Source organism: Mytilus californianus, unplaced genomic scaffold (genome assembly GCF_021869535.1).
Source record: "Mytilus californianus isolate M0D057914Y unplaced genomic scaffold, xbMytCali1.0.p SCAF_3, whole genome shotgun sequence".
NCBI lineage: Eukaryota > Metazoa > Mollusca > Bivalvia > Mytilida > Mytilidae > Mytilus > Mytilus californianus.
The window spans coordinates 51,133,657-51,159,148 of record NW_026262679.1 but is presented as its reverse complement, the minus strand read 5'-3'; the positions used below and the strand labels follow the sequence as shown (position 1 = coordinate 51,159,148).

General features: G+C 34.1%; 1 protein-coding gene across 1 annotated transcript; it reads left to right on the top strand.

Annotated features, from left to right (window-relative positions):
* The first annotated feature begins 461 nt into the window (after positions 1 to 461).
* On the top strand, positions 462 to 25,492 carry LOC127734813 (sacsin-like). The gene is made up of 8 exons (XM_052244832.1): positions 462 to 630; positions 1,659 to 1,778; positions 5,223 to 5,370; positions 7,820 to 8,956; positions 9,653 to 10,066; positions 10,455 to 21,406; positions 22,514 to 22,802; positions 23,409 to 25,492. The coding sequence occupies exons 1-7, from the start codon at positions 505 to 507 to the stop codon at positions 22,784 to 22,786; spliced, it is 13,170 nt and encodes a 4,389-aa protein (XP_052100792.1). The 5' UTR covers positions 462 to 504; the 3' UTR covers positions 22,787 to 22,802; positions 23,409 to 25,492.

Below are 25,492 nucleotides of genomic sequence, written 5' to 3'. Positions count from 1 at the left end.
TTTACCCATTTTTTGTATTTTGGCCAAAAACTATAGTAAAACAGCAACACTAATCAGCAGTACAAGATCAACAAAAAAGAGACCTTATTCATGAATTGTCTCCATTTACACGGAAAAGGCCATGGACATATTTCACCCAAACACACATTTCTCTAGACAAAAAAAAAAAGGAATGACTTTATAAAAATCTAAGTAAGACGTGTCGTATTTTATGCGTTATATGCACACTTTAATTGATTTTCTTATGCCAATAATATAAAATCCATAACTTGATACATTAGAACAGCAAACGACGGATACTTGTATGGAGAGCTCTATACAACAATAAAAGCAAGAGGAAAGTGATAAAAATAAATTCGGCATAAGTTTGCACTCTATTCAGCGGAGAAACTAAATTTTATAGGTTGTACTTCTTTATAATTAACGCTTAGTACCTTCATTTTGAATCCTTTATTTTAGATATGACAAATATAGCCCGGTGAACGAGGTCCAGTTAGGGACAAAATGGAAGAGGAATCAGATGAATCATCAGACGATGAAGTTCAATATTCGGAGATGTTACAGCCTCCTCTGATAAACCAGCTGAAGAAAATTCTAGATGAATACCCAGACGACGGCCAGATTTTAAAAGTATGTACGATGGTTTAATTTTAGATAACAATAATTATTAATATATGATAATAAAAACAACCGTCCATTAGATAATGTATAATCCATCAAAATTATGAAGAAATACAGACATGAATATTTGAAAATTATGAATTTCTCCAGGAAAAAATTGTCTCATTAGGAATTGCTTGGGATCAAATTATATTGAACGTTAAAATGATTTAAACGGTGATACTTAAACTCGCGAATTGGATTGGAAAGCAGTTTTTTCCAATGACATTTCTCTGAAAACCCAATGCCTGTGTTCTGTAGCTCTTCCTGATATGAAAATGACAAACATTTTAAGTTTAGTTTTGATTTTAAGTCCAATTTGTCAAGATCACTTGAAAAGTTTGTGAAAAAGCTTCTTAATCTTCATGAGAGTAGGATGGATTTCCCCTTCCTTTGTGATGTCCTTGTTACAACAGATATGGGGTGGAATTTGGGCGTAAATATGACATCCCTCTTTTGCTCTAGGAATCTCATTTTGTGTCCAGGAAGTTTGTTCGTATAGATAAATATAGTTGACATAAAACTTCTAGTAACTGAGAATCTGATATAATCAGGAAGTCTTATTGTTGATCAGTTATTCGTGAAAATAAGGCCAAGGTAAGAAAGACTTGTACTCCTTGTGAATATTCTATTGACCATATATTATAGCTGACCAATTGTTCAAGAATGTCTTTTACAAAACTTTGAATTTGTTTTGAACGACTAAGGATTTTCTACCCCAGGAAAAGATTACCTTAGCAAAACTTTTAAGAATTTTGGGTCCTCAATGCTTTTCAACTTCGTTCTTTATTTGGCGGTTTTAACTTTTTTTGATTCGAGCGTCACTGATGAGTCTTTTGTAGACGTAACGCACGTCTGGCGTACACTAATTCAAACCTGGTATCTATGATGAGCTTTTTTATGACTCCAATTTTATTTATAGATACCTTGTGTTCGATACAGGCCATTGGTGCCTCTAGTTGTCATTGTTTCTTTAGCGTCGTCATTTCTATGTGCAGGAAATAATCCAGAATGCTGAAGATGCCGAGGCCTCATTAATGAAAGTTTTGTATGACGACCGCAAAATCAACCAAGATATATCCAGCACTAAGAAACAATATTTCAAGAAGTATTTTAAGGTATATACTTATGAATCACTTAAGTATATTCAACACAAATTACTTCAGGTAATCAGATGTATTTTTTAAGGTATGAAATCATAGTGAATAGCTGTATTGAGCTATTTTATTCTATTCGCTATTCGCTATGAATGATTTAAGGTATTCACTATGAATCATTTTTAGAGCATCAGCATGAGATACTGTAGTGTACTCCATTTCATATTCAATATTCATTTATAGGATTTATTCAGAAAACGGTAGTGCCACGGTAGGCATAGTGTCCGGCTGAGATCGTGTTTTTTTTCGAGTGAATCGGTCCACTTTTTTCGAGTGTGGATCAGGTTTTTTCGAGTGATATATTACATGCGATCAGATCAATTTACTGTTATTTCGCGAATATAATAGTCGTATTCGTGACTGTTCATCTTATTATGAATGCTATACATGTTTTGAGCACAAACGACGCACAATTTCCGTGTAGTTCACTCACAATTCAGTGTTTAATATTGTCCGTGTTTTTTCGAGAGCAACATCTAAAACGTCCAGGTTTTTCAACAAATGGTCCGGTTTTTTTTTTTAAAGAAAATGTGAATAAGAAAGAAGACAATCTTGGGCTAAAAAATGACCTTTTCTAGTCTGTAACTGTTATTTAGCGAAGGACAATATTATTTATTCCTAATAAGTCACAAAAACATATTACTTTATTGATCAAATTTAACCCTTTTTGATTTAATGATAACTTACTGTTCTAAAAAAATATTACCATAACCTTGCAGTATTAGGATATATAAGAAATCACTGGGTCCTTTTTAAAACGGTCTTTAGAACCGAGGAGAGGGACTCATAATCTTTTCAATTTAATTTCATGCGTCCTTTGTTTTTAGCATCAATACTATTTTATGATTGATATATATATATATATACTACAGTGACGAAAAAACATAGAAGCAAGAAAACTAAGGAAATCAGTAAAAAATCAGAAAAAATCAATATAAACCCAAATATTCTACTAAAAGAGACCTCCACCCAAAAACAAATATATTACAATAACATTTGAATTGAATGGTATATCTAATAAAAATTGAAAACATCACTTTATAAATTTCATGCGTCCGAAGCGCTTTTCTGGATTTACCCTCATCCAGAAAGCTCAAAGTCGAATATTTGAAAGCCAAGGATGTATAAGAACCGAAACATTTAAAGAGCTATATGACCAAAGCGACCTAAAATAGCCAAATCCATCCAAGGTCAACTTTGCCTGATAGAGTTGAAACCTTAGTTTCTTTACAATTTTTAAATTTATAAACGAACAATTTTAAATGATTGATTGTTGGTTGCTTAACGTTCAGTGGTAAATAGTTCATGCATGTTCAAGACGAGAACCAATTAACAATAAATCCAATATTGAGGTCCTGTAACAGAGGACGCTCGAGATGAAGGTCGGGAAATTTAGGCTGCCACTGAAAATTATGATATATTGGATATGGACAGAAATTTTGCCTTGCAGCAGGCCACCTACGGACCCCTCAAAGAGCTGTTGCAAGGGTTCTTAACGTGTAGTGAGCATGACACTCTCTACACGCCCCATTTTGACCGGACGTGGCTGCGAACTTAAACATCCCGCACAGGCAAACGGACACCCCACTTTGGCAAGGGTTTTACTGCAGGTCGGAAGAGGACCTAAGGGACCATATTTCTATTCATAAGTCCCACTTGGAGGTAAACAAGAAAGGTTTGTTATAAATCATGTCAGTACCGAAGTACTGACAACTGAGCTGATGATTAACTCGGGGACTTATCCAATATATGTAATAAACAACGAAATAAGTAATCTGTAAGCTTTAATACGATCTTGAAATGATAAAAAACCCAAAATGTGCATATCATATGATTACACCTCACAAATATAATTCTTCTACTTTCTGATGGAAATGAATCTATGATTAGTGCTTTATTTCTATGTGACCAAGTATATCATACGCTTGATCAGACTCCTCTTCACAGTAGGAGCATTTGATTTCCATTTCTAGAACGATAAAACATATTATCATCAAGATAATCATTTAATGAAACATTAAGAATGTTTTTTCTGTTAAAACACACACATTTTCCCGCTTAACACACTATGTGTACGTACGTCTCAATCAAACATGTCTGAGCTCACATAAAGATTGTTTACATCACGAAATATTTCCTGTGTGAAATCCATATCGGTACACTTACATGAAGATATCTGAATACAAATGAATGATGCCTTTTTATGAAATGTACGTGTTAATACAGCATTATCACACTGGTTTATTGCATTGTTTCGTGCTTTGAAAAGTACTTTATTTGAACCTTTTCATTGTCTTTTTAACGTAAATGCACTGACATATTACATTTTAAGCCATAGGAATTTTGGTTTTTTCACTCGATAAAACAAGGACGCACTCGAAAAAACACGGACTTCTCTCGAAAAAACACAGACATATAAAAATGAATTTACTCTCCAAAATGTACTTTTCAATGCAAAAACAAGAATTTTTGTAAAGTATCTGTATATCTAAGTAGAGACATTAATTGTCGAAATCCGGATATGGTGTATAAATTTTTGCACCTCATGTTTGCGGTATACCATCTTTTCCGCAAGTTTATTGTTTTCTGTTTGGTATTAAATTTATAATTAAAATTCATTTTGTTACATCTGGTGATCCGTTTATTTGGCAATCGCCATGGCAGTCAGCAGGGTTTAAGAACATCCGTTGTTCGACCTGCTAGTCAAATGTGTTTTGTTAAAATATACTTTTTCACTGTTTTGGTCTTTCGGAAAATGTTGTTTGTGCTGTATTTAGACCCCTCTACCAAGGAATTTGTTTTGCATGCACACGTATAAAAATTGCGGTTTTTATCCAACGCAATCATAGGTTTGAACGTTGTTTTCAATTTAGACTTGTGTATATCCAAGTATATATAGATTCCTTGTAAGCATTTCCGTTAACATTTGCATTGGTATGTGTATAAAATGGCTTTAATCTATATTTCTATATAAAGCATTGTAAGGCTAAATTAAACGCTTTCAAAACAAAATAGTGTAGGGTTGATGATAAATTTTTATAACAAATACAAATTTACCTTCTATGATATTAAATATAAGGTTCTGGCATCTTTTTTTTACGTCTTACCATAAATAAAGTCTGTTTGTTTTCATTTTTGATCATATTCACTCCAAAAGACGTGGTCACACTAGACAAACCCGATCAAATACTCTAAAAAATACGATTTCAGCCGGACACTATCGGCCCTACCGTGAGTGGGTGATATAAGATGGATTTTTTTTTATTGTTTCATGTATTTGACTTTTATAATACCACTAACACATTATCCCAATAATAAATAGTTGTTGAGGTAAAGTAAGCTTTTTTGGGAAGCTTATACAGACAGGTGATATAAGTTTATATAATTTTCCTGATGTTTTAACAGGGCCCTGCGCTTTGCATTTATAACAATGCAATTTTCACAGAAAGCGATTGGTGTGGAATACGAATGATCTACAGTAGTGTAAAGGAGTTCGATCCGGTTAAAGTTGGACGATTTGGTCTAGGATTTAAATCTGTATTTCACATAACAGGTATTATTATATACAACGTACACTCAAGATATATATGAACTAATCGTTTTAATTTTGAATTTGTTTTTCGCATTTTTTGTTTTTTTTATAAGGTTAGCACCATGGATTTAGTCAATTTGCGGTATACTAGTATCTAATTCTGTATATTGAAAAGGATTTTTAAGTATACGGACATTGATAGTATTCCGCACATTGACAGTATACTTTAAAATCACGACGCAAACGTATTTTTCAGAATACGCGGACATGGATAGTGTAGTCAACATATAAATCTTGGTGGCAACGTGAAAAATTTAATAAAAATAGACAGGAAATACGACACACAAATTCAAAATATGATTATCAAAAAATATATGTATTCACTATCCGAGTCATTGCAGATCCTGTCTACCTTACGACATCTTCATTATTCAAACACATATGATCACATATAGTCAATTCAGTAATATGGATATGTTACGATATATCTATTATGATATAATTCATTTTCAAACTATTTTAAAATCATTTGAACTGGCGTATCGTATTTGTTTAACCAAGAAATTATTTCTTTCTCTAAAAAATTCGTAAGGGTTCCGCAGAACCCAGTGTCTCGCTTACTTTTGCTGTTAATCGCAGGCTCAACAAAAATTAGGAAAAAAAATCAATAAAAATATTCCTTTAGATACTATCTTTTGATTGTAAGAAGCTTCTGTCAAAGTTTGGTATAAATCCAGGATAGTTTATGAATCTAATAAATGTTTTAAAAACTTTAACTGCAGACTGTATTTAATGTTAACTGGAAGAAAAACTAAGTCCATTTATAAGTAAAATACGGATAAACAGGTACAAATTTTAACAAAATTTCCTTCTAGATACTAGCTTTTGATCATAAACGAGCTTCTGTCCAAATTTGGTACAAATCCAGGATAGTTTAAGAAAGTTATCAAAATTTTAAAAACTTTAACCAGAGTGAAAATATTGTTTCCTGGCAGACAAACTAAGTCCATTTATAAGTAAAATACGGAAAAAAAGAAATTTTTTTTTTAACAAATTTACTTCTGGATACTATCTTATGATCATAAACAAGCTTCTGTCCAAGTTTGGTACAAATCCAGGATAGTTTAAGAAAGTTATTAAAATTTTAAAAACTTTAACCACAGAGTGAATGTATTGTTTCCTGGCAGAAAAACTAACTCCATTTATAAGTAAAATACGGAAAAAATGAAATTTTTTTTTAACAAATTTACTTCTGGATACTATCTTATGATCATAAACAAGCTTCTGTCCATGTTTGGTACAAATCCAGGATAATTTAAGAAAGTTATTAACATTTTAAAAACTTTAACCACAGAATGAATGTAATGTTTCCTGGCAGAAAAACTAAGTCCATTTACAAGTAAAATACGGAAAAACAGGAATTTTATTTTTACAAAATTTACTTCTGGATACTATCTTATGATCATAAACAAGCTTCTGTCCAAGTTTGGTAGAAATCCAGGATAGTTTAAGAAATTAAAATTTCAAAAACTTTAACCACAGAGTGAATATTTGTGGACGCCGCCGACGACAACGACGAAGACGACGACGACGACGACGCCGACGCCGACGGAATGTAGGATCGCTATGTCTCGCTTTTTCGACTTAAGTCGAAGGCTCGACAAAAATCAATTTTGAGCTCGCTTTTTACTGAAAAGAATTTTGTATTGATGAGTCTATGAACTTTACATACTAACTGGAGTTTATGTATAGACGAAAGTCAAACTTCTGCTAACTTTTCGAATGCAATTGAATGTTAAGACATTTTGCCCGGCTTTGGTTATACTTTTTTTTCTTATTGGATTTAGCAGCTCTTCGTTCTTTGAATAAGTTTTGAAATTCCAAAAATGTTGGCCTCGAGCATGACTGAAGAGACATTTATTGTCGAAATGCGCATCTTGTTCAATAAAATCGGTACCGTTAATGTTATTACTACCACTGGGTCGATACCTCTGCTGGTGGACTCTTAGTCTCCGATGTTATCCCCATCCCATGAAAATACGGATATTGTGTTATTGAAATGTTGTTACAAAATTTTGGAAATTATTTTAAATTGAGGAATATATCTGCCTCATGAAAAGGTCTGATTTCTTGCCCGGCTTTAGTTATACTTTTGTTCTTTTTGGGTTGATCAGCTCTTCAATTTTTGAATATTTTTTTATTTTTAAATATTATGGCCTTGAGCATCACTGAAGAGACATTTATTGTCGAAATGCGCTTCTGGTGCAGTAAAACTGGTACCATTATTGTTATTTTAGCAGAAATTGCAACAAATCCCTTGCTGTTGGAGGTAGGAAAACAAACCAATATTGATATTTTTGCGATTTGCAATTACACGATGATATGGGTCGAGAGCAACGTAAGAGTTATCTTAGTTTTTGATGAATAGTCAGACAGTTGTAATAAGATACCAGTTTGTGTTTTATTTCAGATTATCCAATGATTATCAGTGGAAACCAGTTACTGATTTTAGATCCCCACCAGAAACTCTCTGATCGTGTTTGCATAAAAATGAAATTAAATAAAATGAGAAAATACAAGAGAATGGATGTAACTGATTGTCTTGCAGCATTTGAAGGTATGTTTGGATTTTCCACAGAGACCATAGAAAAAGGGAATTTCAAGGGTACATTGTTTAGGTTCCCATTGAGAGAAGTGAAAACGGAACTTTCTGAAAACATTTATGATGAGATAAAAGTGATGGACTTATTTAAAGCATTTAAAGCCGAAGCTCCAGTCGAACTGTTGTTTCTTAAATGTTTGGAAAGAATCGACCTGTATTGGAAATTTACAGACTTAGAACGAGACCAAGACTACGGCGATTCTCCAGTCTACAGTGTGAACATTTCGGACTCGTGTGTTCAAAGCGTGAGAGATGGAAGAATTCATGTCATGAACCACCTAAAGACCTATGGTAAAATGCTAGCAAACAAAACATTTCGCATTAACTACAGAATGACGGTAGAAACGCTTAATGAAGGCGATATCCATACAAACGAATGGATAATTTTTCATTGTATGAAAGGTGGCAATATGTCTGAAGAGTTGCGAATTCTTTCCCTCGACGAATCATTGTCTTATAGTCCATATACTAGCATTGCAGTTCCTATGGAAGAGGACCAGTTCAGAGGGCACGTGTTTTGTCTTATGCCATTGCCGTTAACAGATAATAGTTTGACAGGACTTCCGGTGCACGTGAATGGTTACTTTGCTCTTAGTCAGAATAGACGACATGTTAAATGGCCTACTGCAGATCAAATGAAACAAGGAACTTACAAAGACAAATCATTGAGATGGAATAACTGTCTGATAACGGAAGTTCTCGCGGACTTGTACTACAATGTAATATTAGAGTTAATCGAGCACACCATTACGCCAGATTCGGTTGCCATAGTTACAAGAACTATACCCGATTGTCGACAGATAACGGAACACTGGAAGAATATTTTAAAGCCATTGTTTGATTCACTCTTTGAAAGCAAGTTTTTGTTCACAGAAAACAATGGAGGATGTTGGATTAGTATCAAAGAAGCTGTATTCGATGTTTTTGAAGCAGACACTAACAGCGGTAAGTTAAGTCATATTAAAACAGACATAGCAAGCGGGAAGCGAACTCGTATTCAAACAGACACTTGCAGCAGTAAGCAACTTTTTATCTTTATAAGCTGTAATTTAATATTTTCGTCATGACTGACTATAACTATAATTTAGAATTTTAACCCCAAAAAACTGTTGTCTTAAGTAATAGGCAAACACAGGATTGAGATATATGTTAGATATCGGTAAATTTTTATTTTGTCAGCTTTGATACCATCGGTAAATTAAACTATACTATGCACTTTATTTGCACAACTTCTAATTTCTGAATTTTACCAACAAATATTGTTTTGTCGTCTTCACAGGACTTCATGAAATGTGTTTATGGACGTTTAGTGAATCATGTAATAGAATAAAGCCTTTAATTACAGAAGGACTCAAATTGAGATGAACAGCTTCCACATCTAAGGGTTTGATTGGAAGAGTTTTTTTAATTTTGTTTTGTATATTTCACAAACCTGTTTGTTATAATTACTATATTTGTACAATGCTAAAGCGGTTCGCTCAATCCAGTAAAATCAATATTTATACGTGGCGAAATAGTTTACTATCAATTTGAAAGTTGATAAAGCCGATTGATTTAAACTAGAGTACTAAACGGTTTAATTGAGAAGTCAACTTAAACTTTAAACATAGATTTTAAACTCAATACCATTTCTTATTATAGATGTAAAAAGAAGTGTTTTAGAATTTCTGTTGCTGAACAACGAAAATATAGTTCACAGCGAGGAGAAAATCTTATTTGCTATTGAACGCAAAGGAATAGAGATTGTTAGTATAACAGGAAAATTGGTTGCTGCAGCAGCTATCATGAATCCATCAAACCTAAACAGTTCGCCAGAATCAGACAAAATGAACATTTTACAGTTTTTGCTTTCCTGTGAAGACCAGAGCATTCTACAAGGTGTTCCATTGCTCCCTCTGCACAATGGATGTTTTGCTGAATTTGACCATACCTCCAACGACATGGTGTTTGTGAGTCAGAATGTCACCGAATTGTTTCCTGGACTTGAAGAAAAATTCATCAAACAAGATCTTCAAAAGGAAATATATGACAATCTTCTAAATATTTGCACAAAAGGTAATAAATGCAAATTATAAATATTGAAGGCGCAATTATTGAAATATCAATTTTTGTTATTTCTTAAATTGATGTATTTTAAATTTCATAAAAAATAGATAAAATGGTCAACACAAATGAAAAAAAAAGTTATGCTTTGCTGGTTGTTAAACTGTTATGCCAAGTATTTTATAACACCACTAGTTCGGATTCTTACGGTTGTTCTTGTATTGGAAACCGAAAACAAATTGGTTATTCTTTTTAGTCTAAATATTAAACAGTTACTTGTATATAAGATCATCGAATCTTTTTACATTCATTTAAATAAATTGAAGGGATCTTGATGGCAATGAGGTTCCTTCTCTTCTGTTTGAATATTTAGTGTTCTAATCAATATTTTTTTGTATAGGTTTATTTCAGTTGCATAAGTTCTCAAGGTCAACAGATAAAGAAATAGCTGGTCTACTACGAACAACAATACAGAAGAATATTGGAACAACGACACTGGAAAGACTTGCATGGAAAACCACCAACGGAAGAACAAATGAAACATGGCTGAAAAAAGTTTGGAAGCTCCTAAAGGACAGACAGTTTGACCTCGGCTTCTTTAAAGACCTTTTTATAGTGCCAATCATCAGTGGTGAGAACTTGTTGCTAGATGATTCCAAAGAAGCGATACTATGTAAGTTATCGAAGCAGTTTATCATCAAATCATCCAAAGACTTTAAAGAGCTACCAGATGGTGTATGTAGATGTCTCAGTTTGTTGGATATTGTTATACTACCAGCTATGTGGGGAGATATCTCTGAACATCCCGATATCGACCAATATGTCTTCAAACCGACAGTCTATAATGTATGTCGACTTTTAGAGGCTGTTAGTGTTAACAGTTGTCGAGATGAACTCATTGAAACTTTCAATCAGGAATGCACACCAGGTGATAGAGATGATTTTGTGTCATTTATGTCTGTTATTGAATCTGTACACTGCAGAGCGGCGGAAGTACTTTCGTCACTGAAGCTCTTTAAGGAGAGGATCACAAGTCGTTTTGTCTCAAGAAACGAAGTGGGACTGATTGTTCATACGGAAGATTTACCAGTCCAATATTTTGTTGAAAACATCGATGTAAGTAACAAAGAACATTATAATTTTTCCGTTGCATTAGAAATGAACGAAATTGAATTCAACAGTGCAGGGGTGAATGTTTTGAAGTATTTAAAAAACGATATCGGTTGTTATTCCGAAATTGATCAGAGGAATGTTCTTCAGTACGTACTGACACATTTGAAGCGGTTTCCAAGTAAAGTATTGATTTTGGAAGAATGTAAAAATATACGATTTGTATATGACAATAAGGGGCGAAGAAAATGTGCATGTGAATATTTTGATCCAGAAGACGAAGGTTTAAAACTAATCCTTGTGGAAGATGACTTTCCAGATGTGAAGAAGACTAATATTGATTTGAAATATTTAAGAAAATTAGGAATCAAATCAGTCAATGACTTAACAGAGAATCATATCATCAGATGCGCCAAAGAAATACACGACAAATGCACAAATGGTAGATGTAGTGACATCGACTTTGCACGGTCATCGAAAATCATGGAGCTTTTGTCATCTCGTCCAGAGCTTGTGACTGATGTCATCTGTGACTATCATTTTGTTGAACCAGTTAAAAAACCGTGCTCATTCCCATACGTATTAAAATGGTTTCATCCACAGTTTGCATTTTGTAAACCAAATGATTTGTTAGATGAAAAACATCAGAAACTAGTGGGATGTGTATTACCGTTGGTAAACAGTTCTGAATGTGCGAGTTTAGCTACAAAATGTTCATGGAATAAAACACCAGATGTAAAAAACGTCATTGTACAATTACTGATAATAGCATATAGCTATGAAGATATATATAAACCGCAGTTGTTGCCATTAATAAGCGACATCTTTCACTTCTTAGTAGATAATTACGGCAGTTTTTCGAAAGAGGCGCTTGAGGAATTCAAAAATAAAGAATGGATATGGGTAGGTTCGAAGTTTGTCCGATCAAACCAGATTTATTTTTCAAAAGATGAGCATCCAGTCATCAATTTTGAACCGTACTTATATACCTTGCCAGGAGAATTTCAACTTAAAAAATTCAAAACATTTTTCACAGAAACAAAATTCTGCCTGTCTGGTAATCACTCGGATTTATGTGTTGAAGTCCTTAAATTGATAAAGAAAAAGCACGATACAAGTGAAGTTAACGAAAAGGATACTACAGAGGACTTACAGCTAGTCGTTAAAATACTAAATATCTTAAAAGAAGAGGATGGAATAGAGCACGACGACATTTTATTTCCAGTACACACAGAGAAGGCAAATAAACTGGTTTTACAGCCTGCATCGAAATGCAATTACTGCAACGAAGATTGGTTGAAAGATTCTGCTGATGAAGACGGAAACGACATTTTTTATGTTCACCATGACATACCAATGGATACTGCAGTTAAACTTGGTGTACCTTCACTTACTGACAGACTTTTACAAAACACAGAATGGTTGGAAGAATGGGGACAATGTGAACCGCTGACAACAAGACTCAAAACACTGCTAAAAGAGTACAAAGATGGCTTTTCAGTATTTAAGGAACTTATACAGAACGCAGACGATGCTGGTGCAACAGAAGTGTGCTTCCTATATGATGAACGTCAAAACAAAAACGCGCGCACTAGATTGATTGACAAAGGAATGGTAGAATGCCAGGGCCCTGCGTTATGGTCTTTCAATGATGCACAATTTTCCCAAGGAGATCTTGAAAACATTACAAAATTGAATGGTGCAACAAAAGAACTCGATACAACAAAGATCGGGAGATTTGGTCTAGGGTTTTGTTCAGTGTATAACTTAACTGAGGTCCCAAGTTTCATAAGTGGAAACCACATCGTCATTTTTGATCCTCACACGAAGTATCTCGGAACAGCCTTAAGAAACAAACGACAACCAGGAGTAAAAATCAACATATCAAAAAACAGAAGTATGTTAAAAACTATGTGCACCCAGTTTTTACCATTTGAAGGAGTTTTTGACTGCAATCTCACAGTTTCACAGGACAGAAAATTATCATATAAGGGAACTTTATTCAGGTTTCCATTAAGGACAAAACAACAGGCTGAACAAAGTGAAATTAGTCACACTGTTTATGATAAACACGAAATGGTACGACTTTTGAATATGTTTACAGAATCTGGGGGCAACCTCCTTCTATTCACGCAAAATGTGATGTCAGTTGAACTGTATTTCCTACCAGACGATGGCAGAAGCCCAGTGGAATCTAAACTTGTTTTCAGAACTGAAAGAAAAATGAAACAGACAATCGAAATGCCAATTAAAAGCATGTTTGAAGAAAACGTCACAACTGTATTACAAAGCATGTCCATAGTAAAACATCAACATCAGTCCACGAAAAACCAAAAAAATTTTCCATTATTATTCAGTGCAATATTTGATATTTCAATATTCTCCAGTGCTGAAGACGAACTTGGGATTAAGGAGTATAGTTCAAACACTAAATGGATAATAACCTGGGAAAGAGGGACGTCCAGTAGTTGGAATATGTCAATAAACAACAGTGAGAAAGGAGTTTTAGCAGTTGCAAGTATAGCATGCCCAGTGGAAGTGGTTGACGGGAAAATTCGGACTATTAACTTCGAGTCACTTCCAGTTGGGTTTTACAAAACTAGCCATGTTTTCTGTTTCCTTCCATTACCATTAGAGACAAATCTACCGGTACATATAAACGGTTATTTTGCTGTTACTGCAGATCGTCAGCGTCTCTGTTCTGACTCGACGGACGACAAATCTTCTTTTGAAAGTATCTGGAATAAAGAATTGATGCAAGATGCAGTATGCAATGCCTATGTAAAATTTCTAGAAGATCTTCAGAATTCAAAAATCAGTCCGACCGAAGCATATTTCGAACGATGGCCAACGGAGATTATTAAAAATTCCAAAGATAATTTTTGGATTCTCCAAAGAATGGTATATAATCACATTTGTCGAAGTAAATGTAGAGTGTTTAGAACAGGAGGCTCGAGATGTGTTTCACTTGATGAATGTGCTTTTTTGCATCCCGACATTGCTGAATCGAACTTTTGTGATGTAGTGTTGGAGGCTTGTGAAAAGATACACTGGAAAGATATTTTGATTAAAATACCGAGAAATATTTTGAGATGCTTCATAAATGCTGAATGTGAATCGTTTATTTCAAGGAAAATGATATCAATCTTCCATTTGTACAAACAAGTTATTCTACCTAACTTTGTTGACACAATCTGGGATGGCAAAAGGGACGGAGTAATCATATTTGCCTTAAACAGCTGTAATGATGACATCCTGTTTCTACTTAACGAATACCCATGTATTCCAACAGAGCCACACGGAAAATTAAAATGTCCTAATGAAATCGTTGACAGAAATGGAAGCGTTAGCTGTCTCTTCGATATTGACGACGAGCGCTTTGTTTGCCTTTCATCAGCACTTAACACGTTTGACAAGCTGTTCACAACAAAGGGACTTGGAGTAATAACAAACACGCTTACTCCTTATTTAATAATAGATAGAGCTAGATCCGTGAAAGTCAAAGCAAAGACATGCACTGGTTGTGCTATAGAACGATGTATAAATTTTCTCGAATATATAACTAAAAATTCCACTTTTCTTATTCCACACAAAAGTATGTTAGAAACAGAAGAGTTTCTACCATGTATGAGACAACCTAAATCCTGGAAATTTACATGGGCAGGGAATAAAGAAACAAATTTGAACACAGTAGTACAATCATGTGGAAATCAAAACCATAGCATAATGGAACCAGTATTATTTGAAGGCTTAAACAAACTTCATTTATCTGACTGCTATTGTCTTGTTGGTACTACAATGTTCGTATTGGATAAGCAAATAAGCGAGCTTTTTCTAAATGTATTGACGAAAATTGGAGTAAAAACGCGTAACACTCTAGACGTTGAACACGTGTTGGCAAATCTTAAAAACATAGCCAAAGAAAGCAAAAAGATCGACATTAACGATCAGGTCGTTGAAACTTTGCATACAGTGACAATGGAAATATATAGGTATTTTAACTTTATTTTGGAAAATGATACAGTCGGAAAAGAAAGACTGAACAATATTTTGGAAGAAATTAATCAGTATCCCATGATATTTCTGAATGACACTTTTCTTTCTCCAGTGGAAGTGTTTGAAGAAGTAGCTCATGATTGTCGACCATATTTCTACAGCCTTCAAAATGCGCCCCATCTTAAATATTTTAAGTATTTTCTCAAATGTATTGGAATCAGACGAGATGTTGACGTGAATTCAATCTTAGGTGTATTAGCAAAGTTTCAAAATCAATACGAAAGCTCTAAACTACCGAATAGTGACATCACAGTCTATATAAACCTGTTGTTACAACTTGCACACTCGATGCAAATTGAACAGATATCTCCAACGTCACTTCCTATTTTAATGGCTCCTGACAACGAAAACGTTTTAACTTTAACAAAGTTTTTATGCGTTCAAGAAACTGAAGTCTACACAAGACAAGCGATGAAATTTACGCATGATTTGATATCGCCTGCATTAGCGTCATCTCTAGGGATTCTTTCAAAAAGAAAAATGAAACTTCGACTTTGTTCAAGGACAAGGCGTTTTGGTCAGCGTGAGGAACTCACCACTCGAATTAAAGGTATATTAGACGGGTATCCATGTGATTCTGGAGTTCTAAAAGAACTTGTACAGAATGCTGACGACGCAAAAGCCTCTGAAATACATATTGTGGCAGATTTCAATCATTACCCGTCAGATAAGCTGTTTGATGAATCATGGAAACCCTTACAAGGGCCAGCTTTACTTATATACAACGATAGCGCGTTCTCAGAACAGGATTTGAATGGAATACAGGATTTAGGTATAGGAAGTAAACGAATGGACCCAACAAAAACAGGTCAATATGGCGTTGGTTTTAATGTTGTTTATCATTTAACTGATGTCCCATCATTTTTAACAAAAGGTCCAGAGGTGGAAAGTGGACAGATTTTGTGTGTTCTTGATCCGAATTGTCGTTATGTTCCTGGAGCAACACCGTCAGTACCGGGCATTGAATATATCCAACTTGAGGAACTTTGGGAGGACTTCTCGGATGTGTTTGAATGCTATCATTCCAATCTTCTCCTAAAAGAGAAAGGAACAATATTTCGTTTACCCTTGAGAACAACTTCATTTGCAATGCAATCAAAACTCAAGAAGACTTCTGTAGACGAAAATTATGTTAGAAATATCTTAGATCTGTTCGTTAAGGACCTGCCTGACATACTTTTATTTGTATCCAATGTAGAAAAAATCACCATTTCGGAAATAGTAGATAATTCCTTGCAGGAGATTTACTCAGTTAATATAAAAAAATCCAATTTAGAAGGACGTCAACAGTTTTTTGAAAACGTATACCAGACAGCTGACATTGTATCAAAGAGCGACTCATACTACCAGGTAAATCCATCAGATGTCCTGTATGAAGCAACAGTTGATGATAGCAATGGAATAGAGAAATCTTGGTTGATCGTGAATGGATTGGGATTCAAAGAAACAAGTAAGATAAAGAAAAATGTAACCACTGCTTTTAGAAATCGGGAACTAAATCTCATGCCTCGAGGTGGAATTGCGATTGATATTACACAGACGGAACACGCAGATGAAAAAATTGAAGGAAAATCATATTGCTTTTTACCTTTAGAGAACCCCACTGGTCTTCCGATTCATTTTAATGGACACTTTGTGTTAGATCATCAGACCAGGCGAAATTTGTTGGATGAGGATCGTGAAAGCTATCGATCATGCTGGAACAAGCTTATATTGGATCAGATCGTTGCTCCATGCTATGTGTCAGCGTTGGTATTCTTACAAAAAAGAATAAAACCAACTAAAACAAGTCGGCTGTCAGATACAGAAACAACATTAAATCTGTCGTTTTTTCATAGCATTTTCCCAAACATTACGAAAGCTAAAAATAATTATGTGGAGTATCTTATTTGCTGCGTTTATAATTACATACACAAATCCAATGTTGAACTGTTTGCTATAAGCTTTGATAAAACCATTCGGTTTGTTTCTTTACGAAACACCCGTGATGAATTTGAAGCTGTTTGGAACAATTTACAATTTGACAAGACGAGTTTTCCCTTCTCAACTCAGATACAAGGCATAACTAAGTTATTTTCCAAATGTGGAAAGACACCAATGATCGTTGATATATGTAGAAGTCTCGGAGTACACCTCGTTGACACACCAATGTTTGTCTTGGAAAGTATGCGTTTATCAGGATTGAAAGTCCAGACAATTTCACCAACATTTTTGATCATGTTTATGAAATCAGTTGATATTATGAAAGGTGAAACACAAATAGAATTGCATAAGTCGCAATTTCTTACATTAGATCGTTTACTGACATGCTTAGAATACTGTCAGAAAGACGAGAATTTTAAAAACAAAATATTAGGGCTTCCACTCTGCCTTAGGCAGGACAAAATGATTCAAAAATTTGATATTGAAAAAGCCGTTTTCCATACAAAGTTCTTCGATTTACTTCCAGAATCAGCATCTCAATTTCTTCATGGAAAGTTGGTCAATCGGATAACTGGTGACAGAATCCATGGTTTGAAGACATTTACATTAAATGATTTCATAGAATGGTTACCATACACGGTATCACTAGAAAAATATCGCACAATCGACCAGGCTGTTGAATGGAATCCTGAGTCCTCACAAATACCAACAAGATCCTGGATAGAGAATGTTTGGTGTTTTATAAAGGGTGAAATGCAGTCTTGTGATCGACGTGTATGGAAACAATTTCTTCCTTGGTGCTTAATACCCTGCAAGATAGAATATGAACAGTCATTTACCTACGTGGGACACCGTTTCTATAATAAAATTTATAGTGAAAAAGCAATAAAAACTGACCAAAAAAAATGTGAAAATTTGCTTTACCCTTTAGGAGACTTCAAAGCTATTTTGGATATACATTCATTCCATGGTGCTCTTGCGCAAGCTCTGAATTCCCTCAAACTTCCAGTTCTAGACACAAAGAATACGTTATTGATGTCATTAACACCGTCAATCAAATCTTGTACTGGAGTTTTGGAATGCTTATATCTGAACCGAGAGAAGCTCAAGAAACGTCACTGCACACTTCATTCGGAACATTGCACAGTGATTTTAGAGTTTTTATCAGAATGCTTCAATGGTCCATGCGGCCAACAAGTAAAACCAGAAATCATTACTTGGGTTAAAGAAATTCCTATTCATGTTACAATATCAGGTTATGTAACATCTCTTACGAATAAAAAGAGAATCTTAGTAGTCCCCATTGATATGCTTACAGATGGAATAGACATTTGGGCTAAAATGACACAAACTACATTACTAAAAGACAACTACAAATTGCACAATGTATTTAAAGCAATCAATTTGTCATCTGGAAGTATATGCAACGCATATGCAATGTATATATTACCATCATTTGAATCGTTACCTGTAGAAAATCGCGAATCACATCTAGTTTATATTAGGGACAAACTTTTAGCAAGACCAGGTTCAGGAAATTATACAAATGACCAGAAAGTATTAATAAGTCAATTGATACAAACACAGATTATACCCGATAGAACAGGACGTCTACAAACAGCGAAATATTTCTACAGTCCTTTTAATGAAGTAATGATGGCTTTAGCTGATGAATCACAATTTCCATGTCAGCAATTTAATGATTATGAATGGAAGGATTTTTTGGAACTTGCAGGAATTCGGAAAGATATAACTATCGATATGTTTGTGGAATTTGCCGAATCTGTAGCCGCAAAAAGGTATTTATTTTATTTCACTGATCTGCAACACAAATCGGAAATGCTTCTATGTCACATCCTTGAAACCACTCAACTGATCCAAGAAGGCTTGCTCCGAAAAATAGCCAACATACCGTTCATTGTTCCCTACAAAGTGGAAAGGAAGAAAACCAATATTTACAGACAGCATAATATTGACCAATTGATATGCTTTGCGGGTGCAGTTTTAACAAAACACGCTGATTTATCCTGGACTTGTTGTCCTATACTTCCGGAGATCGCTTCTAGAATTGCAGTCATTGCTGGTAATGCAAGAAATCAGCTTAACATTTATTATAAACTAGATTGTCATCATGTTGTGTCTCATATACAAAATATCGTTGACGAGTTGAAAATAAAAGGGGACAAACAGAAAATTCGGATGGATGATATATGCTTCATTATGCAGCTAATGGACAAGTTTTACAAATGGTTAGATGAAAATATTGAAAGAGAAGCAACAATTTCAAAGCGATTACAGCAAAAACCTATTGTATTTTTACCGAAACACATGATATTTGTAAACTGTAGCAGGATTGTTCAACAATTATGCCTTGATGGAGAGATGCCAAGGTATTTATCACAAGTTCCAAGGGAATATGGACAATATGGACAAGTTTTTGAAAAAATTGGAATGCGACCAAAAGTAAGCTGTTACCATTTTGCAAAAACCTTAGAATATTTGTTTATTGATGTTATTAAAGAGGAGCTAAATGAGAACGAGTTTCGAGTTGTTACCAAGTGTCTATTGGGAATGATTAATGAAATTACACGTGAGAACTGTGACGCTAACATAAACAAATCTCTTTCAGATGTTCACCATCTATACTTACCCACCAGAAATAAAAAGCTTGAAAATGCCAGTACCCTGATTTATTCGGACAATTCAGATTGGGAACGTTTTGTTCACTCAGAAGCCGAAACCACCCAGTTTGTAATTGATTTAAAAGCCATTGACATTTATGGTGCTAATGGGATGGTATTATTTAACAGTCTGCCTACGCGGATGCGACCAAAAATATTGTCGCAGCTTATTCATGAAAGATTGAACACTGGCATGTTGGAGCATATAGAGAACATGGTTTGTAAACAGCTTTCAAATATGATCCAAACAGACGAGTTTTGTGAAGGCTTTATACGAATCATTGCAGATTCACAACAAAAAAGCGCTTCAAAGTTAATTGATTTAGCTAATGCCGAGCAACTTGTAAAAGACATTCGTCAAATACCAATTATATCAGTGAAAACAGTGAGCTTAGATTTACTATATCACAACATAACTGTAGCAAGTATCGAAAAAGATAGTTTCTTTGATAAGCAAGACAAAACACTTTATTGTGCAATACCACAAAATGAAACGATAGAATTATGGCTCACAAATAACAGCAACGTTTTTCAAGAAGCATTTAAACACTGCACAAATTACATGTACACTTGGCAAGAAAGACTGCTTCTGAAGATGATGTGTAACCTGCGAAACGTAGAGAGAATATCGTCCATGTTGGACAACGAAAGAGTAACAAGATACGAAGTAGCATTCACTCAGTCTGTTTTCCAGAATCCTGGTGTTACAGTCCATCCAAAATGGCATTGTTGGTTGGAAAACGGTTTTTCAGAATTTGAAAATGGGGAAACTGTAGCTCTTTTGGTCCATGATGCTATTGAAGAAAACGGTAGAATAATTCCTGCACAATATACTTATGCAAAAATACGCAAGAAGATAAAGTCACAAGTATACGATTCAACAATAGCAACCGTTTGGTTGCAAAGGTATGACGTTGAAGTGAGCATAGGAAGATTTAAAACACTATCTGCACACAGATTATATAAATTTACAAGAAATACAAAACCTTGTGTTGAATTAGTGCCTGCAGTTGAAGTTCCGAAAATGAACAATCGGCCAGAGTCAAAGCAATCAGCGATAGAAGAAACAGAAAAGTTTGTTAACCTGATTTACACTTTAGACACTGAGGAAGAAAGAAGATCAATGATAAAACGTTTTTATATGGCACATCACCCAGATAGAAGCATGCAAGAGGAAACGACTGCTAAAGAAGTTTTTATACACTTTCAACAACTAATTAAGGAGAAAGAAGAGACTTGCAGAAACTCGATGTACTATAGACAGTTTTCATCATGGGACCGTGTTACACACTCACAATTTCAAGGACAATATCAACATTTACAATCTTCTCAAACGAGACCTACTCATCATACTTTATCCTCACAATCTGCACAGACCAGAGCAATCCCACTGCCACACCATTATCCACAGCAGCGTCCCATTACTGGATTCCAGAGGCATGTAGTAGAAACAGTACCTTCTCCACAAGAAGCCAGGCTATGGTTTAGGCAGGCCAAGGATGATTTCGATGTTGCTTCTAAAGTCTATGAAAATTCCAAACAAGATCGTGCATTTAACTGGATATGTTTCCTATGTTACCAGGTAAAATTTACATGTTTAGTTTTCTCGCTCTTCTGGGCAGATAACGTTTTTTCTTTTTTCCGTTAAAGTTTACTTTTGGCTGGAATTTCTATGGTAAGTATTTTTCAGAAGACATAACTTAATGTTAATCAATACAGTTTCTTCAACATCAGTCGAACTATTTTAACTGCTGTGGTGACATCATTGAGTATCTATAGATTGCATTGAAATTATGTATACATGTTGATAAGAAGAAAAAAACACACTTACTTAAAAAATAATATTTTGATGTAACCTCATTTTTTAAGTCTTAAAATGTTGGGCAAAAATTGTTCATTTTGGCCACTTTCGGTTTTTTTGCTTACGATATTTGTCGTTGAATGTTCGGCATAAATTTTCTTATGTAATGGTGATTTCGACGAAGTTTGCTTTAAAAACCCATTCAATATGATTATGTTACAAGGTAACATCTAGGCGGTATATTTTGTATTTTCATTAGCTTTCAGAAGTTATTTTCGTGCAGATACTTACTTCGTATAACAAATTTTAATCCGCGTTATAAAGTTATTTCAAAAACAATAAAATTGCTGTTTCCTTTTTGAAAGATGAGCGTTGCTTCTAACTATTTTTAGTGTTATGGAACATTTTGTCAAATATATTACAAACACACACACGCAACATAAATGATAATATTCAATCTTACACTGTAACGCAACGACGAAATGATGTTGATTTATTTCATCGCTGATTGGCCAGTTCCACTTAACAATGACACATTTACAATACCAGAAGTAAAGAAGAACCGTTAGAGACACTAGCAAAAATTGATTGATTAATTGAAAAATATTTAACGCCACTTTCAACACCATTGTGCTATTTCGTGGCGTACAGTTTCTATTGGTGGAGGAAGCCGGAGTGCCCGGAAAGAACCACCGACCTTCGGTAGGAAAACCGACAATACTTGTTAATTAAGATTGGAGTCGAGCGCACATGCCACGTGCGGGATTCAAACTCACAACCTTTGTGTTGACAGGCTAGTGATACAGTAGTACGACTAATAATTGCCACTCGGCCACCGTGGCCCCCACTAACAAAGAGTAACTGTTGGAAATATGATATTTATTTTAGTCAACAGAAAAGGCTTTAAAGGCTTTCCACTACAACAAGGACTCCAACAACATTCCATCTACTAGTAACTTATATTCACTTGCAAAAGGTTTCGAAGAAGATTTCAAATCCATAGTTACTAAACTGGCTGATCTCATTGGGCAACAAGAAGACATGATGTATCCAGAACGGTCGAATGCAGCAACGCCAACAGAGTTATATACTAGGCCAATGGCTGGAACATCTATTCGCTTAACAAGTGAAATCCTGGAGTATATAAATAGTCGTTTGTAAAACTGAATATCGTAAGGTAGATATTGTTTTAGATATTTTTAAAGGAAAGTAAGTGCAGAATGGCAAAAAATGTTTAATACTGCATTGAAAAAATCTCATGCAATCAGTATATAAGAAAAGGCATCAATAACATATAAATGTTAAAAACATAGTGACTCGAAGGATATTATTTTTTATTTTCATACTGGCTAGCAAGTTTTAACCTAACCAGTATAAAATATCTCAAAATATTTATTATTTTAACTATAACATAAACCCGAAGAAAAAAATGCTTCTTTAAAGAATTCGATACATTTTTACTGCAAGTAGTCGACAATACATGTAGTTACACTTTTACTTCCGATTCTATGACACTGGAAAACTTTCATTCACTGCGGCACTTTAAGATATAAATACATTTCATGCATCCATGTGCATTGACTAAGTTTTGTGAATATTGTGAACATCTTTGCAAAATTTAAAACTTCCTCTTTGCAGACAAATTTTGAAATAGTAGTTTTTATGAGTATCGGCATTTTTGTTTACTCTCCAGTATTTCAAATAACCCTCGCTTTTGCTCATTATACATCATGTACATATGAATATATTAGTGTACACTCAATAAATTCATAATGTTTTACAGGTCAGACAAGGAATCCTGCCTTCAAAAGAAACTGAGCTGTAACAAAGATACCGAATTCTTATTTGGATTGTTGTTCCAGTCTGGATCGTTATGCCACGATATTGGATTGCCGAGAATCCAACTTCGATTGTTATGATTTTTTTTTAAATTTTCTAATAATATTGATTGATGTTTTAATGGTAATAATTAAGATTGGCATTGTGTAGTTCTTTATCTTGTTTTGTAATAAAGAGAGATTTTACTCGGTCCTTAGATGTATATAAACTATTAATAGATACCAGGATTAGATGTATGATTTTATATACAATGTGAATATTTTTTTGCATCTTAATACAAAAGATGAAGACTGATGTGTTCTTCAACTTATTTTGATATGATACAGCCAATGTATTTACCTTTTTGAATTGTACTGGATTCTTATTGTGAGATGATTTTCGTTTGTATTCAGCATTGAATCATAGTTTGATTGCTGTGATTCTATTTTATAATGATTGTCCTTTAAGAATGTACTGGTTTACCTTTGCATGGTCAGGATTCTTATTGTGTGATTAAAGATAGACTTTACAGTCATTAGATGTGTTGTTTTATATATAATGTACTATTTTTAACTATATTTTCATTGCATCGAAATTATTTTTATTTGGAATTGTATTACGAAATTTAGATTTTATTTATTGAATTTCAAAAACGACATTTTTTTACTTACTTGTCCTTATTTTTATTAATTAGGAAATAACATGTTTATTAATTGTGTGCGTCCAAAGCGCTTTTCTGTATTAACCTTCATCAGCAACGTTCAAAAGAAAAGAAAAACGTTGATGTAAAAAGCTAGATGACCAAACGAGGCAAAAACAGAATATCGAAGGTCAGCTTTACCTGAGGGAGTTCACTGTTGGGACCTTAGTTTCTTAATTATTTCTATATTCATCAACGGAAAATTTAATACATGTAAATATGTTATGAATCATGTCAGTTGAGAAGCACTGACTACTTGACAGATACTCCCAGATCAGCTAAGTCCTATAGGCGGATCCCCTGTCCTTTTTGTTTTAATTGGAAAATTGATGTTACTCCATTTTGATTGACCAAATGGGTGCTTATATATGTTTTGGACTGTTAAGTCAAACGTGATGTTTGGAAAGATTTTGTGCTGCATATGTACCATCCTAACACATTGTCACTTGGTTTTTTTTATTGTATTGATTTATATTTATATTGAAATGGTATATGTATTTTGTAATAATTTTGAATTGGAGTGTTATAATTCATAGATGTATACAGTGGTATAGCAGAATGTTGTTTCTTGTTTCTAATATGGTTGACATTGGTGCTTGCTTAAAAAAGTGATCATGCAGTGTTTATATGTTAGAAGCCAATAACACATAAGAATTACGCATTGAAAAAAAACACATGCCACCCACATGTTATTCTGAGAAAAAGAAGAGGTTTTTCCTCTGAAGAAAACATTTTGCTTGCTATGAATACAAAGTCAGAAAAACTGTGTTTTTCAATTGTATAGTATATATCACTAATTTTTAACCAATATCCATAACTATGTAATAACATGAACATATTGTTATAAATATATCATGTATATGAAGGAAATGATTGTGTATATATGTGAATTTTCAGTTAATGTATACTTATTTTGTACTTTGTTACAAACTTATTGTTTAAGATTTACATGGCAATACACATTTGAATTGAATTGAATTTGAATAGTTGGAAACGTCATTTTTTAACAGTGTGGTCATGGATGAGATTGATTGTGTAAGGCGACCATTTGTTTTTCGAAAGGGGGTGAGGAAAAAACATGCATTTTCAATCGTTGCTGGAAAGGGTTACTTATTTTTGGGACAGTGCTGTATGAATATTTGTTTTTATGCAATATTTCCAACATTTTGTGGGTCAAGATAGATTTAATCTAAAGCTTTATTGGGGGATCTTTTTTTTATACAGTTGCACTGATAGGTAATTAGCACCCACAGAATACCAATTGGTCGTCCTCTTATCTAACTGTTCCGTTTTTACAGGACATATGTTTTGTTTTCGTTATATCTAATTTGAATAAATGTTGTTTTGAA

Bases quoted from the DNA above. Each gene is read 5' to 3' on its own strand.
- LOC127734813 (XM_052244832.1), top strand. From the start codon at position 505: ATGGAAGAGGAATCAGATGAATCATCAGACGATGAAGTTCAATATTCG. The intron at 5,371-7,819 runs GTATTATTATAT...GTTTTATTTCAG, and splicing joins ATCTGTATTTCACATAACAG to ATTATCCAATGATTATCAGT. The intron at 8,957-9,652 runs GTAAGTTAAGTC...TTCTTATTATAG, and splicing joins TGAAGCAGACACTAACAGCG to ATGTAAAAAGAAGTGTTTTA.